At 35.8% G+C, this 16847-nt stretch overlaps 1 protein-coding gene across 1 annotated transcript in view; it reads right to left on the reverse strand.

Annotated features, from left to right (window-relative positions):
- LOC127861610 (intraflagellar transport protein 172 homolog) overlaps positions 1–15371 on the reverse strand; it is a 59085-nt gene extending 43714 nt beyond the window's left edge. Inside the window, exons 1-12 of the mRNA XM_052400260.1 lie at positions 15189–15371; positions 9890–10033; positions 8963–9075; positions 8515–8620; positions 8084–8163; positions 6310–6397; positions 5649–5863; positions 4934–5057; positions 3866–4123; positions 3251–3304; positions 2258–2447; positions 1219–1283 (exon numbers count right to left, since the gene is read on the reverse strand). Of these exons, the coding sequence (XP_052256220.1) occupies positions 1219–1283; positions 2258–2447; positions 3251–3304; positions 3866–4123; positions 4934–5057; positions 5649–5863; positions 6310–6397; positions 8084–8163; positions 8515–8620; positions 8963–9075; positions 9890–10033; positions 15189–15233 (1482 nt within the window). The 5' untranslated portion in view covers positions 15234–15371. The remainder of the gene's footprint in view (positions 1–1218; positions 1284–2257; positions 2448–3250; positions 3305–3865; positions 4124–4933; positions 5058–5648; positions 5864–6309; positions 6398–8083; positions 8164–8514; positions 8621–8962; positions 9076–9889; positions 10034–15188) is intronic.
- Positions 15372–16847: the final 1476 nt, after the last annotated feature.

The raw sequence follows: 16847 nt of genomic DNA on the forward strand, positions 1-16847 counted from the left end.
TTTTTATCTGATTTTGGGGAAAGGGCCTGGCCTTTTTTGAGGGGAAAAAAATCGCGCGAAACGTCGAATTTTGGGGGAAAAAATTGTGCGAAAAGCTGGATCTTGGGGAAAATAAGCAAAGTCTAAAATAATCAATTTAACATATTTTACTGTTTTTAAAACAAATTTAAGGCAACAGATAATTTAATTATGCAAGATTTTTCTAGTTTCTACAGTGGATCAGGATAACTTATACATTTAAAGGAAAAAAAAAAAAAATAAAAAAATAATGAAATCTAGGGGAAATTTTACCAGCTGATGGGAAAAAAATCTGAGGGGAAAGGGCCGATTTTCGGCGGGTCCCAAAGAAGGAAAAAAAACCTGAATTGTGATATGGCAATTGGTTCATTCCAACTGGGACAAAACAAATTATAGTTGCAGGCTTGGCGAAATTGGAAAAAATCTGCCGGTCATTCGGACAGGCATTTCAGATTATGTGCCGGTCCGTAAAAAATTTAGCCGGACCGAAAAAAACAACATAAAAACGACATATTGGATGATGACAAAATATGTAACAGCTAGGGCATATAATTGGTCTAACTATATTTAACTGACCAATGATATCCATTTAGGCATGATAACAATGTAAACTAAAGTATGAACAAGGATCGAAAATAAAATTGCGGCTAACGGACCCTAACTTGTACAATGTAAAATGATAACTTTTTTTGAGACCTATGATGAGTGCATGTTATAAAGATATCACAAGAACATTGTTTATTTTGAATAAACAACATTTTAAAGCCATGCATCATAAAGAAATTCATATTTAAATGTCCTTATCTACTCGAAAAATATGTCAAAGCTATCAAGATCTTTTTTGTTAGAACGCAGTTGCCGATTGTGCTACTGAGTTTGAAGTAGGTGTTGTGTAACCAGTTGGATTTGGTAATTGTACGTAACAAACTTATTGCAAACATCAAAACAATGAGCGATTTCATTTTCATGATGTAGTAAGCGGTTTCCTCTTCAAATTTTCAACTTTGAAAAAAAATGATTTGTTTGCATTTATTTCACATTTTGCCGGTCGCCAGGACCAACATTCTTGTTTAACCTGTCGGACCAAATGGAAATCTGCCGGTCAGGACCGGCAATTTCGCCAAGCCTGTAGTTGGTATTGTAAATGGGTCTCTTTGACAGAAATAGTTTTCTAATGTAAGGCGCGATTGCTTGTCATACCTCCAGCCAGTCAATCTTGGCCTCGTGGTTTATCTGGCCTATGTTGATTCCACTCACAAGGTCCACTGAAATAGAACAGGTATATGGATTATTATTTCATGGTTAAACATGGACATTTACATGTAGCAGTAAAAAACTAGAAGTCTTAGTCCTTACAAGATACAGTGAATAAAAACCTAGCACGCTATTAACTTCAGTTATTAACACTATTAGAATTATAAGAAGCATAACTAAAAATATTTATATAAAAAAACATTTAAAATAAGTTGAGTAATTGTGTAGAATAACCCACTGTTTAATAATGTTCTGTTTTATTTAAATATACATTTATATCAGCAATTATCTACTGCTTAGGGGGTTAACAAAAACCCACAATGGGAATGAGGAATGCTGGGTAAAGAACAAGCAATTATCTACTGCTCGGGGGGTTAACAAAATCCCATATGGGAAATGAAGAATGCTGGGTAAAGAACAAGCAATTATCTACTGCTTGGGGGGGGGGGGGGGTTAACAAAATCCCACATGGGGAATGAGGAATGCTGGGTAAAGAACAAGCAATTATCTACTGCTTGGGGGGTGAACAAAATCCCACATGGGGAATGAGGAATGCTGGGTAAAGAACAAGCAATTATCTACTGCTTGGGGGGTTAACAAAATCCCACATGGGGAATGAGGAATGCTGGGTAAAGAACAAGCAATTATCTACTGCTTGGGGGGTAATAAAATCCCACATGGGGAATGAGGAATGCTGGGTAAAGAACAAGCAATTATCTACTACTTGGAGATTAACAAAATCCCACATGGGGAATGAGGAATGCTGGGTAAAGAACAAGCAATTATCTACTGCTTGGAGGGTTAACAAAATCCCACATGGGAAATGAGGAATGCTGGGTAAAGAACAGTTTTTTGGGTAACAGTGCATTATTTTAAAGAATTATTCTAAATGAGATGAGGCCATATAAAGACTTCAAGGATGGAAGGAACAAAAGCCTAGTTCACACAGTTTTGAGCAATTCACTCCATATCAAGCTTGCCCTACTGATAGCGATGGTTTTCAGGTCCATCAGGTAGGCAATCTTCTTGTTGTCAGTCACACCCCGCTGCTTCCTCTCATTCAGCCGCACGCTTATCAGGTGCGGGTTCATGAACTCCGTACGAACGCACCCGAGAATCTCGTTGTTGCCGTACTCCACAAGAGTGAGCTCTCCCGCGTTGAAGATCATGCAAACCTAAACAAAGAGTGAGATTTGTTGTAGGGGGAATTCTCTGAGATGCTCAAACTATCATTAAGTAAATCAGATGAAGGCCATATAATTTAACAAATTTACCATTTGGTTAAATAAATGTGCGTTTGGTGACAATTTATTTTTTCATAGAATCCCATGAATTATTTCAAATAAAAATGATGCCATTTTGCATCTTTCTCAAACTAAATGTCTATGTCTCTAACTCAAAAGGTATACATGGAGTAAACATCGGCATACATTACATTCTAAAAAAATTGTAGATTTGAATTTTATTTCTAATTTAATATTGGTTAAACAAAAATAGCATGGCATATGAAATATATGCAGTATGCAATATTTCTGATTATACTTAAGAAAACTTGATCTTCTAATCTTGGCTCATTTCAAATAACGACTAAAACATACTTGGGAAACTTAAATCAGTATTTATAAGGATGGGCCTTATAAAATTCAAAATACGCTCGCACACAGGCAAGCGTCACACATGAACACATACAAACCAACAAAATATTTTATAAATGATTTTTCCTTGGTTAACCCTCTTCCACTAAGAAGCAAAGTGAAAATGACTAAGTGCAAACCGCATAAAACCAGAACAACTTGCGCGTAAATTGCAGTCTGTTCAGGTTTTATGCTGTTTGCTACTCATCAGTATCAGAGGGTTGAAAATGAAGCCTTTAAAATTTGAGTCTAGTAAGAAAGGACTTTGATTAAATTAAACTTTAAGAAGGACAACAAATGCATCAAAATATGTATCTAAGAGGTAAAGATTTCCAGGTACTTACACTCTCATTGTCGAAGTAGTACTTCTCATTTCCACCAGAACTCTGCCATGGGACCTGCAAGGCAGACATGATGGCAGTTCAGTGTATGTTAAAGTAATGTACATGACAATACAGTGTATACAACTTGTTAAATAACAAAACCAAGAAAGTACATGAAGAGCTTCCTGTAATCTGGCTAAACCAGAACTTATCACTACCTGTAGTAATATGTAGAAAGTTGTAAAAATGAAAAAAGTCCATAGTGATTCCAGTTTACCCACACAAAAACAATTTCACTTTGTTACAGGGGAAAATGACTTATTCAATAAAAGCATTACAGTGATAGTTTAATAATAAAAAAATTAAAAAAAATAAAAACAACAATAAACATAACACTTCATGTATGATTGATCTAATCAGCACCAAACATCTGTCATCAAAATGAGCAGTTCTATCAAGAAGCATGTAGTCATAAATTATGACTCGAGTGCAATAATGTTACAAACCAACCCATTCAAAACTGATAATCTTAGCAACTTCAGATCAAAATTCACCAGATCCAGGCTTGTGGGCATGTGCTTATTATGATCACTGGGTCCTAATAAAGATATAAACAAAACACCACCGCTTTATTACCTCACTGAGCTTGTTGTGCTGCAGATCCCCAAGCAGGATGGTGTCCGACGTGTGGGACACGAGGTATCGGTCCTTTCCCATGATCCTCACTTCATCGATCTCGTACCCATAATGAGACTTGAGCACAACGCGCATGTTGCTGCTTAGGTTCTTAACAATGACCTGGTTGGGGCCCACGTGGGTCATCTCAAACTTGTTCTTGTAGATCGTACGCTTCAGGCAGCAGTCAAAGAGCTCCACGCCTCCACACAGTGTGCCCTATTAATAGTGAAAATAAGGACTTAGATATGTATTTAGATATTACATGAGTTAAATGGAATTTATCGGAAAGAATTTTTTTTTGTATATCGTACGCTTCAGGCAGCAGTCAAAGAGCTCCTCACCTCCACACAGAGTGCCCTATTGTTGGCAAAAATAAGAATGTGAGTTAGCTAGGTAGGCCATTCTTGACTTTAAAGGTATTTTATCAGACTGATTATTTTTATATCCATAGAATTGAATTCAGGTATGTTATAATTATTAAATTAAACAAGGCTGGGGCTATCTTGCTACATAACTGAAACTCAAATCTACTACCAGAAAACAACCCTGTGACTTCAACTTACAAAACTTTTTTTTTCCACAAATCTGATGAAATCAACACAAACTTTACTATTATAAACAAAACAAGACTATTGTCAAACAATATGGTCCCCTACCGGTGAAACTCCACCAATGTTAGATTTCATTTTTTTGTTGCCATAGCAACCAGAATTTGTGAAGTTGGAACAAAATGAAATGACATGCACAATCCCCATATTGCCATCTATCCATATTTCAAGTTTCATGAAAAAATATGAAGAACTTTTAAAGTTATCGCAGGATCCAGAAAAATGCAACTGACTGACTGACTGACGGACTCACTGACAAACAGAGCGCAAACCATAAGTCCCCTCCGGTTTCACCGGTAGGGGACACAAAAAAAATAAAGAGAATATTTGTGAAAAACACAAACCTTCGTTAAATTTGCTTTATTGAAAAGATAAAGCAACGCTCTTAACTCATACTGCACAGATATGTTTAACTTACAATTGTGACCCGAGCTCCGTCCTTCTTCCAGGCCAGTGCAGTGATGGTGTACAGGTTACGAATGTCCTTCACCTTGGGGTCATCCCACATCTGGCGACGTGGACTCCAGTTCAACACCCTCAACCTGGCAAAATGATGATTGAATAGCTTATATGGCAACTATCCAACAGTTAGCTGTCATTCAAATAACAAATTTTTGGGAAACAACTACAGTTCCAACACATTTTCATCCAGGGCTTTTTCTCCTTATACAACAGTGGCCGATTAAAGGCTTCTTCCCAATGAAAAGCATGTAGTTTTCTACTAAATGAAACTTTTACCAGCTTTTTTCATTTTTCAAATTAGCTATTGCAGCTATATTTTCTTACAAAATCAATACATTTGTAGCCCAATTCCCAATGAGCAGGGAAAAAGCCTTGGTCAGTAAGCACAATAGTGCCACATGCACTTTACAAACATAAAAACTTCTATCAAATGAACTGCTTTCGTTTTCATGACATGGTATTCTGAACCAAGAGATCTAAAGGATCGAAGTGCACTAGTGCAGTTGCTTGCACTGATTATCCTAAACACTGTTCATGAAAACCCTAATAAACACCTTTATATATAATAACGTGTCAAACAAGCAATTGAATATCAATCTACATGTATCTGAAACAAGAAAATTTTGAACAACAGTTCAAAGCTCTGCAGAACATTAAATAGCCACACCAACCTGTCATAACTTCCGACCACAATGGACTGCCCACTGGGGCTACACACAGCCACAGTGAACTCATGCTCATCATCATCACGACTGTAGTCAAAGTGCTGGAAGCTCCGGCCTTCCCGACCGTACGCAATTATGCGCTTGTCACAGCCGGCAGCCACTATGGCATTCTGGGAGTAGGCCAGGGCGTAGGGAGGGCAAGGGTGGGTGCTGATCTTACCCTACAAGATACAATTAAACATTTTTATTTAATCAAAATGCTTTTATTTTTGGATCTGTTGTTGTATTTTACATCATTGCAGTCATATATACCAGCGGTTTGGTATCATGATTATGTAAAAAATTACCTGGACCAGTTTACAATGGTTTACTAGATTCAAATGCAAATAATTACTCCAATAACTGACAACAGACTTAATTGAATAAAGGGAGAAGAATTGCAGTATTAATTTCTTGTTTTAAATGACAAATCAACAAGCGAGTTATATGGGCAGACTGGGGGCATAAGTCAAAAGTCAGAAATTGCTATCCCTAACCCTTAAACAATCCTTAAATAATCCTTAAAAAAATAAAAAGACTTCTATCAACTGAGTTACCTGCATCTTAAACAAGTGTGTGAACTAACGATGCATATAATTTAAAAGAATATTTTACCAAAACCAAGTACCTGCTGGTCACCAGTGCCTTCATCATCGAAGAAGAATCTCACAATAGACCCGTCAGCATGACCAGATAAAAATCCTTTACCAGAAGGGCTGGAAAACAGGGCATGAATAGTGATGTTTGATGCCTGGCAAAACTATTTAGGTACCGCAAAAAATCAAACATAGATTATTTTCAAGTGCTAGGAAAATAGTAAAAGTCACTATAAACAAAAAAACATAAAACAGGTATTTTCATTTTGTTTAGACCAATACAAATTATAGTGAAAGTTCCATAAAAATGTATGAATTGACATAGCAACTTTAATGTATCAGATTTAAGTCAGATGTAATATTTCATTTCTATGAAACTAGAGCTTTGTCACAGACGTGACGAATACCCCCACATGCCGCATTTACACATAATATTTTGCATGTCGTCTTCACAAAAAACAGCGGACACCATGCTCAATTTTTAAAACGCACTAAGTGACCCCTTGACCTAGTTTTTGACCCAGAAAGGCCCATGTTCTAACTTGGCCTTAAGATCATCTCCATAAAACTTCTGACCAAGTTTGGTGAAGATCGGATGTATACTACTTGAATTAGAGAGCAGACACCATGCTGAATGTTAAAAAACGCACTAAGTGACCCCGTGACCTAGTTTTAGGCCCGGAATGGCCCATGTTCAAACGTGTCCTAGAGATCATTTAGATAAAACTTGTGACCAAGTTTGGTGAGGATTGGATGAAAACTACTTGAATTAGAGAGCGGACAACATGGTGAGGTTTAAAATGCACTAAGATACCCCGTGACCTAGTTTTTGACCCGGAATGACCCATATTCAAACTTGACCTAGACATCATCTAGATACAACTTCTGACCAAGTTTGGTGAAGATTGGATAAAAACTACTTGAAGTAGAGAGCAGACAACATTGTGATGCTTAAAACGCCCTAACTGACCCCGTTACCTTGTTTTTGACCCGGCATGACCCATATTCAAACTTGCCCTAGACATTATCAAGATACAACTTCTGACCAATTTTGGTGAAGATTGGATAAAAACTACTTGAATTAGAGAGCAGACATCATGGTGAGGTTTGAAACACACTAAGTGACCCCGTGACCTAGTTTTTGACCCGGCATGGCCCATGTTTGAACTTGACCTACACATCATCTAGTTACAACTTCTGACCAAGTGTGGTGAAGATCGGATTTAAACTACTTGAAATAGAGAGCAGACACTATGCTCAATGTGTAAAACGTACTAAGTGACCCCGTGACCTAGTTTTTGACCTGGCAAGGCCCATGTTCTAACTTGGCCTTGAGATCATCTAGATACAACTTCTGACCAAGTTTGGTGAAGATCGGATGGAAACTACTTGAATTAGAGAGCGGACAACATGCTGAATGTTTAAAACGCACTAAGTGACCCCGTGACCTAGTTTTTGACCCGGCAAGGCCCATGTTCGAACTTGGCCTTAAGATCATCTAGATATAACTTCTGACCAAGTTTGGTGAAGATCGGATGAAAACTTCTTGAATTGGAGAGCGGACAACATGCTGAATGTGTCAAACGCACTCAGTGACCCCTTGACCTAGTTTTTGACCCAACAAGGCCCATGTTCGAACTTGGCCTAGACATCATGTAGATACAACTTCTGACCAAGTTTGGTGAAGATCGGATGAAAACTACTTGAATTAGAGAGCGGACACTTAGTACGGACAGACCGACCGACAAGTTCACTCCTATATACCCCCCTAAACTTCGTTTGTGGGGGTATAATAAGTCACCGTACTTTGAAGCCAGAGAGACGACATATGAGTCGGTGCCATAGATGGTGGAAGACTTGTTGGTCTTCGTGTTGGCTGCTCTAACCTGCAAGACAACAAAACACACATACACATTTTTTTGAATTGTTTTCTAATAATGACAGCATGCATACGTTTTGGCTTTCATATAATCCAAAAAAAACATATAAAACCAACTGATTAATTTACAAATATACCAATACAGAATCATTCGTCTTAAAAAAAAATCAACATAAAATTGAATGATTTCTGGATTAATCGGTTAAATGATAAGGACAAAATATCCTAAGCAAATTCAACTGCCACATTACTAGTACCATAGTTAACAAATGAAGCATCAAACTTTGTAAGACAAATTAATTTCTTACAGACAATTCATTTCTTGTATGATAAGACATTATTGATCAAGATCATTTACCTTGCCATCAGCAAGACCAAATACAATGGCCTGCTCAGGAGGCCAGATGAGGCAAGTTACAGCACTCTGCTGGATGAACTTGTTACAGATCACCTTCTTCTCTCCCCTTAAAATAATAAGTTTAACATTGGTTTGTAAAGATTGATACATGCACATTTTACAAGATATTAATTTAATACAAAATTATATTATATTCATCATAAATGTTGAACAGTTCGTGACAGCTTCATGCACAAATCTTTTTGCAAGGAAATAACTATTTGTTTCTTATTAACGGTTTAATCCTTTTTTTCTATCTACAGACTAGATAGATGGGCATGGCATGTGTTCATTTCTATAACTCTACACAATATTTTAGTGATAAAATCTATAAGGATAACAAATCTAATGTCCATACTCAATCTGTATACTTGAGGTATGTAGCATTGATTTTTAAGCAAATACATACCAGTCATCACCAACTTTGTAGACATACACAATGTTGTCTGTCTGTCCAATAGCCAGCTTGGTGGAGCAGGAAGAAAAGGCAATGCCTTTTACTGTATAGCTACTTTTCCCATACTGAAATAAAAGAATTTATATTTTAAGTATGATAAACATTTATTCCTTTATAATTGACATATCTCTAAGATTTGATAGGTATAGTGTATAGCCCTAAGAATAAAGAAAGTTCATTCTTAAATATTTGATGGACAGGTCTTGAAACACCATTTGTTTTCAGGCAACTGTGTTTGTGAAATGTATACTCTTTCTGAATGGTAATGAATGAAAAATGCTTAAGGATGACCATATATGAAGATTGCATCATTTTTTCATTTTTAATTTCTTAAGACACAATAAAAAAAATTATATCAGTATTTTGATTTTATTTATAATAAAAATAAAAAAACTTTATTAAGACACAGTAAAGGTGTCTTGAGTTCTTGTTTGTTTCGGATAACTCAGTCCATTTTTGTTAATTTTGTGACACGCAGAAGGAATTCCCTATACTGTACTGTTAAAAAATATTATTATTTTACAATTATTTGGAAATTCAATCACTGCAGGTATTTTATACCCCAATATGACTATAAAACGGGCAAAACTTTACAATCTGAACAAAATTTTAATAGCCTCTGGCTTTGACTGTAAGTTTTTGGCGCAGACTGTGACATGTAACTTTTTTGGTCAAGACAAGTAAAACTTGAGTGGAACAGTCCAACCTCAAAGAAGAGTAAAAAGTAGATAATGAGCCGTGAACATTGATCGCATTCCTTTAAAAAATTGGAAAAATATGTTGTATTTACCATGGCAAATGGGTCCTTATTAAGGACCTAAAAAATGGCTATTTGTAAAGGTAATAACACAAAGATTGCGATTTACGATATACACTTACCTTTGCATCAGCAGGCTTCAAAGAAAACTTATCACGTTTTTCTCCCTGCTCATCAAACAGTAATATAACTCTGTCTGATGTACACACTGCGAACTTCAGGTTGTTAGGAGCCCAGGCCAATGCACATATCTTAGCTGCTCCATCCTTAAACACAATTTGAAATGATATACTTGGTTGCCTATTAAGGAAATGTTAGTGAATAATAATTAACAAATACAGGTTGGCTAATTTTTGCCCACAAATGCTACACTCCATATCCATTTAAACTTTTTTTCAGGCTGACTTCTTACACAATTCAAGAAAACTTTTCAAGTACATGTTTGCTTAATGTAAGGCTTGAACCCCTGTTGGAACACCAACACAGCTCTCTACTAACTAAGGCTTACTGGGCATATGGGTGTTAATGTTGAAAAATTACTTTTATATTGTTGTGAACTTATATGGCTGTCATTGGGATCAATATGATGCCACAATTTTGTTCAGGTATTTTTTTATAACTTCATAGCGTATCCTCCAGTGACCAATTATTGATATATTAAGAAAACGAAAAACAAATTTCTTAACTTATCCAAACAATTCAACAACAAACCATTGACCTTCAAAGATTTATTTAATTCCTGTTAAATCCATGTCAAATAATTATGTTTATTTATTTACAGCATATTTTTACCATTCAAACCCAACAGTTACATACACACATGACACTGCAATAGCATTTACTACTTGCATGACCTATTTATCGTCACATCACACAGAAAAAGGGAGTACTTTTAAAATTGATTCACTGAACAAATTTATATAACCTTAACAGGTAATTAAACTTTTGTATAACTTCTCTTAATAATTCAACAAGTTTATGTTTAAAATATAATGATCATTCTTCTTTTAGCAACATGGGCACATAAAACTGCTTAAGAATTTCATAAACACAAATGTTTCCATATGTTTTAAGTATCAAATACATTTGGGCATATTTGACACAATTAAAAGTCCTTTACAGACTTTAGTACATAATTTCCAATTGAGATGGGGGTATTCCCACTGAACATGCATGTATCACCTGACATGAAGTTTGCGCATAGTTCTTATGCCAGAATGATTTCGTGCAACATTTTCTGAAAATCTGGAAACAGTGAAAGTAATTTCTTTTGAAAATATATCAAACATTGTGTTTACACTAATGCAGTTGTCTGCTAAGCTTTGAAATGTATGTGGACATTTAATGAAGAGGACTTGTAAAATGTATTGAATATGGATAAATTTGGTTATTTTAAAGTAAGATTTTGAAATGCAATAAATATGCCTATTCCTCATTTTTGTTGTGTTTGTATTTTTAATGGTAGAAATGGTAAAACAAAATACTCGGACTGCACGAGTGTGACTTTATCATGAGAATCAATTATCGGTCAATGAATGATACTAATAAAATTTAATTTATTACAAAGAACTGAAGAAGCTTTAAGATAAAACTTGGACCATCGTGCAGATTTAAAAAAGACGACAATTAGTTGAAATGGAAATATATGTTTCTTCAATGTTGTCGTGCAACATTTTGTCCACAGGCACAGGAGCCAGTAAAAAAAAAATAAACAAAAATCAGTATATGTAAGAAAAAGGAATTCATTTTCCTTAAATATTTTGTTTTTTTATTTATTTATTTTTTTGACTTGACCCTGTGATTTTGTCCAACTCACACACTGTCGCTTACCTAAATGCAGCACAGGGACACTTAGTCATTTTTACCAGACGCGCAAAGAATTTAGAGATACTTTTTATATAGACTAAATTCTTTGGAACGTCTTATCGGGGAAAAATCAAATATGTGTTGGACACCTGAAAGTTTAAATTTTCACCAATTTGCGTACAACTGCAAAATAACATTACCAACTCATAAAGTTTTAGTTCAGAAATCCATTTTTACCTCAAATATCCTCGAATTGAAGTTAGAAAGGCATAAAATCTTGAGTTGAACTTTTGCTTAAATCGCATTACAATCACTGACCCCTCGACATGTTATGAAATTGATTTAAATATCAACCAAACAGAATAATGCATTACAGTGTAACTTGTACGCGTAATTTTATTTAACATGACCTTTAAACCCAACTTTTACCTCTTAGTAGATCTAGTATGCTCATCTTTTTCGATTTAATAAGCATATGTTCAAAACAGATATGGTGCAGTTTCTATTCACTCTTCTTTATTTCATAACTTGCAAATTTTTAATTGTCTCTTTAGAAAAAATCAAAAATGCTCAATTAATCCAGAAAAGTAACATAACATCGCTTTACTATATAACGCTCTGCGCTCAAAACAGACGAACCCAAACTGTATTTTCCGCAGTTTATTCTTCACATTAAAACCAGATGCTTTACATCGAGGCCTAGTTGCAATAATTCAACTCTAAGCTTTATAGCCTAATGGGCTGCTTCGAGTTGCAATGCGCTGTCTCTTGTCCATGGGTGCAAAATGTTATCAAAAATGCAAGGGTTAAGAAACACTGAAACTGCAAGAACTTATTAAAGTTCACCTTTCTAAACCACAAACTCATCCAAATGGTACCATTAAAGCAAGAAATAATTGTGTGTTTTTTTTGTTTTGTAAGTTGTATCCGCCATATTGGAAAATTGACCCAATATTGGTTAGGTAGCAGTACACCAATATTTTGCACGTCGGGTTATGTGCTCCAGCCTATAAAGTCGATAACGATGTGGTATTCGATACAGAATACACTGTTTCAAATTTAAACATAAACATGTCAGCAAAAAATTGTGTTGACACATCATCGTGTTGTTATAGGGTGCATGCAAAGGATAACATCCGTAGGTTGCCATTCAGGTAAATTTAACATGTTTATGAAGTTCATTCATTATTTTCCTCAATTTGTCTCGAACGACGTCTGTTAAGTGAAGCGCACGGATTCGCTGCGCTGAACTGCACCCATGTTTATGAAGGGGTGCATATGGACTGCCAGAGCCGCCATAGCAAAAATTATCAAAGGCTCTGGGAGTCCGTTTATATCCTTGAGTGACCCAAATCGACGCTGCCCTAATTCGACGCATTTTTTGTTTTGCCTCTGTTTGATACATAAGCGACATCTGTTGACGTCATACAATAGCACATGGTACTCTACGCACATTTTACTATAGTTATTGCTTGTTATGTGGAAAATAGCAGGTTTAAAGGTAAGATATGGTTGATCGGTTTGCAATTGATGGATTTTTATCTATTTTACTTAATGCAAAACTTTTGAACACTTTACACCCAATTGTCTTTGTTAATAAGACCGTGGGATAATGCATCGGTTTCGTCTGCAAAAGTTCACTATTTCATTCATAAGTCACGTGACTACCATTTGACAAAACATCATATAAATAGATTTATTTTCACTATGAAAAGGTGTACGCGTAAAATTTTATTTGAAGTCCCAGCGATTTTCCTTGTCCAATTGGGAAAAGTACCCGTACCGGTCCGATTGGGAAAAATTGAGTCGTGAAAACCTCAAAATTGGGAAAAATCGAGTCGTGAAATCCTGAAATTGGGAAAATCGCGTCGTGAAGTTTGGGTCTTATTGAATACATCATACAGTTCATACTTAATTGAACATACCCATTTAAATAATCATTTGCAGGCATGCCTTAATGACCATTAAGTTATAAAGTTTATATAAATAACAAAATATTATAAAGAACACACCAAATCAATTACTAGTTGTTTTAATCTCTTTTAAAGCAATGTCTCTCTCTTTCATTTTTGTGAAAATTTCAACAATCTTTGATGTTTGATCATCACTCAGTTGCTTGCATCCCTCCCTGCACAGCATCATTATTGCTGTCAATGTGTCCTGTGATAGATGGTTCCGATTGTTTTTTTTGGCATAATATTTGCTATTATGACTCATTTCAAACTACGATAAGGTTACAAACCGACGTAAAACAGTACGCTGGCTACCTGGCAAAAGAACCGGAAACAGTAACAACTCTATTGATTGAATGCGCTGAATAATAAAACCCGAAATTAATCGAGCGCGTGGTTACACACAACTATACGATTTTCTTTGTTCAGTCGCCGAAAGTTGGTTTTTTACGAAACTTTCTATCGTTTTGAGAAAAAATTCGGACGCTGATTGGGATTTTTCCAGATGCCGATTGGGAATTTGGGAATTTTCGCTCGATTGGGAAAGTACCGTTTTGGGAATTTGGGAATTTTCGTTCGATTGGGAAAGTAACGTTTACCGGTACTTTATAAAGAAGGAGGAAAATCGCTGAGTCCAGATATGTTTTTGGTTATGCTGTAATACAATTTTAACTATATGTAGCAAGTGTTTATGTTGGTAATTGCATATTATGTTTATTACTAATTTTTATTTAATTAATTATAAGTGCAGGTTCCACAAAAGAAGTACGGGTTATATTCACATATCTAATATCTTCCATTAACACAGCTTATGACAGGGTTGCTGACACAGGCCCCTATTAAAACCACTGCCAGACAGAATGGCATCACACAATTAAAAATCTTAATTGATTTAATTAATTTCAGTTTCATATTACTTTTACAGTAATTATAAATTTAAGTACAACCACCATGAGTTAATATTTTATTCATTCAGTCTCCAGAAGAGTGATATTAACATTGAAATCATGTAACCAATCAGATGCGTCGTTTTAGGGCACTCTCAACAGATATGGCCGCCGTTACATAGACTTGGGTCATTTCGTTTTTCAACGAATTTTTGTTGATAACACAATCAATTGAATTTAAAATGTGTACATAAAAGGTACATGTGTAATGAAATAACAAAATTAATTACATAAATCTCTATATTGAGCAACAAAACTTCAACAAACTGCTTGTATGCGTCGAAATTGGGCACTAGAGGATATGGACTTATCGAGGCCGTGTTATTGATTTATATCTACACAGCGAGCGAATCAAGAGATATTGAAAATTTGAATAGTGGTTGGATTTAAATTGCTCAAGCGTGCAAAAAGCAAAGTGTCATTACATAATTTTTTACAGAACATTATCGAGAAATGAATTATCTACACAGGTATGCAAATATTATTGCAATCCATTGATATTAAGTGTCTGATAGTGGGGCTTGAATGTTGCGAACAAAATCCTTGCGAGACAAAGTAGACAAAGAAGGAAAACTCTCCAACATTGTTTTGATTCTTCCCCGGTTGTACGCACCAAATATCACCAATATAAAAAGTATCTTAATATTTTAAAGCTTCAACAAGTTGGATTAAGGGACACGGAGTCTAACAGTGTCAATTTAGTTAAATTAACATACCTGTGGAGGCAGCAGCGTACGCATATGCTTTAATTGCATACTCATCTTCGAACCTTGTAACTGTCAACCTCATGCACCTTAGAAATATGAATAATCAATCTAAATTTAATATTTCCTTCTCACAGACAATTTCTGATGTTTGGAATGTCAGTTTTACGTGTTAATAATCCGTATATTCGAATCAGCGTTTGTATCATAAAGATAAAAAATTATTTATCATATATTGTTTTGCAGCACAACGTGTAAATATCTTATTAATATCAGATATTTAAATAAACAATTTCGCGAACAACATCGAAATATATAATACGAATATCTCTCAATGACGTTGCCAAGCGCTATAATAAACAACGGGCACCTGCTTGATAAGCGCGAGATTCAAAATGAATATTATTGTTAGCGCGTAGTTAACACAGGTGGTTAGCGTGTGGCTATGATATTAATTAGTGAAAACATCATTTTGAATAATAAATTATCATATTATAACGAACAATCAACTTTTCTGAAAAAAAAATCACTATCAAATATATATATATAACAAGGTATCCAACTCAAAATCACCCGAAAACGGGGTGCATCGCTTTGAACAGCCATAACTTCATCGATTGTGCAGCGATTTTAACGATCTTGGTCTTATTCAAAGCAGAAATGAATTTCCTTTTAGAGCATTTCTATAAATCTGTTGGTAGACCTTTAGTAAGCAAAAGTGTATGCCACCATTCCCCCCCCCCCACCAACTCGACTTGCAGAAAAGATCCAGTTGATGTTAGATCCGTTGATTTGAGTCATAATCCTGTATGATCATGTGATTTCCCCATGCATATATTGCGCTGTAACTGTGACTTCGTTATTTGGTAGCGGATCCGTGGTCTAGTGGTAACACACTGGCTTCACAATCCAGAGATCGCTGGTTCGATCCCCCGCTGCACCTAACCCACTAACTCGTCTTTCGCATGAGACGTTAAACCGAGGTGCAGTGTACTAGGTGCTATACACCGGGCACTTAAAGACCCAGGGTCACCTCTGGAACGGGGTGTCTCCTGTATCTTGCACTATCCCCCGTAACCAACTAACACGTCTTTCTGGGGGCGATGGCCATATGGGAGACAATCCCGGTGCACTCGATAAAAAGAAAAACAACAACAACAACCTCGTTATTTGACCAGACGACATTAATATTAATACGCATCTTTCCTTCCACCAACGAAACCAACTACCATGATCACAGGTCAAAACGTTATCAAACCTTTGCGAAGGAACAAATTGCCAGTTACAAACCCTCATTCCTTGACCTGTTGAACTCAATCAATATGCGTCATTCTGCCATACCAAGTAACCACCATACCTTAAATGATCGTTTATCAAAGCATTCTCCTGAAGTCATGAAAATACCAATTTCTTAATACACGCTCATGTGACCTTGATGATCATGACATTAAAATAAAATCGTCATTATACTCCTTTCATGAAACCACCCTACCAATATGCGTTATTGTATGTCAAAGCGTACTCAGAAATAGTGCCGAAACAAGTTTCGTTTTACAATACCATGTTGCTTTGTCCTTTAACCTGGTGACCTCAAGATCATTAAGTGTCTTCCTATCTCTGATGTAACCTCTATACCAATTTGTATGACCCTAGCTCGAAATTATCACAGGA

This window comes from Dreissena polymorpha, chromosome 16, assembly GCF_020536995.1.
Source record: "Dreissena polymorpha isolate Duluth1 chromosome 16, UMN_Dpol_1.0, whole genome shotgun sequence".
Taxonomy (NCBI): Eukaryota; Metazoa; Mollusca; class Bivalvia; order Myida; family Dreissenidae; genus Dreissena; species Dreissena polymorpha.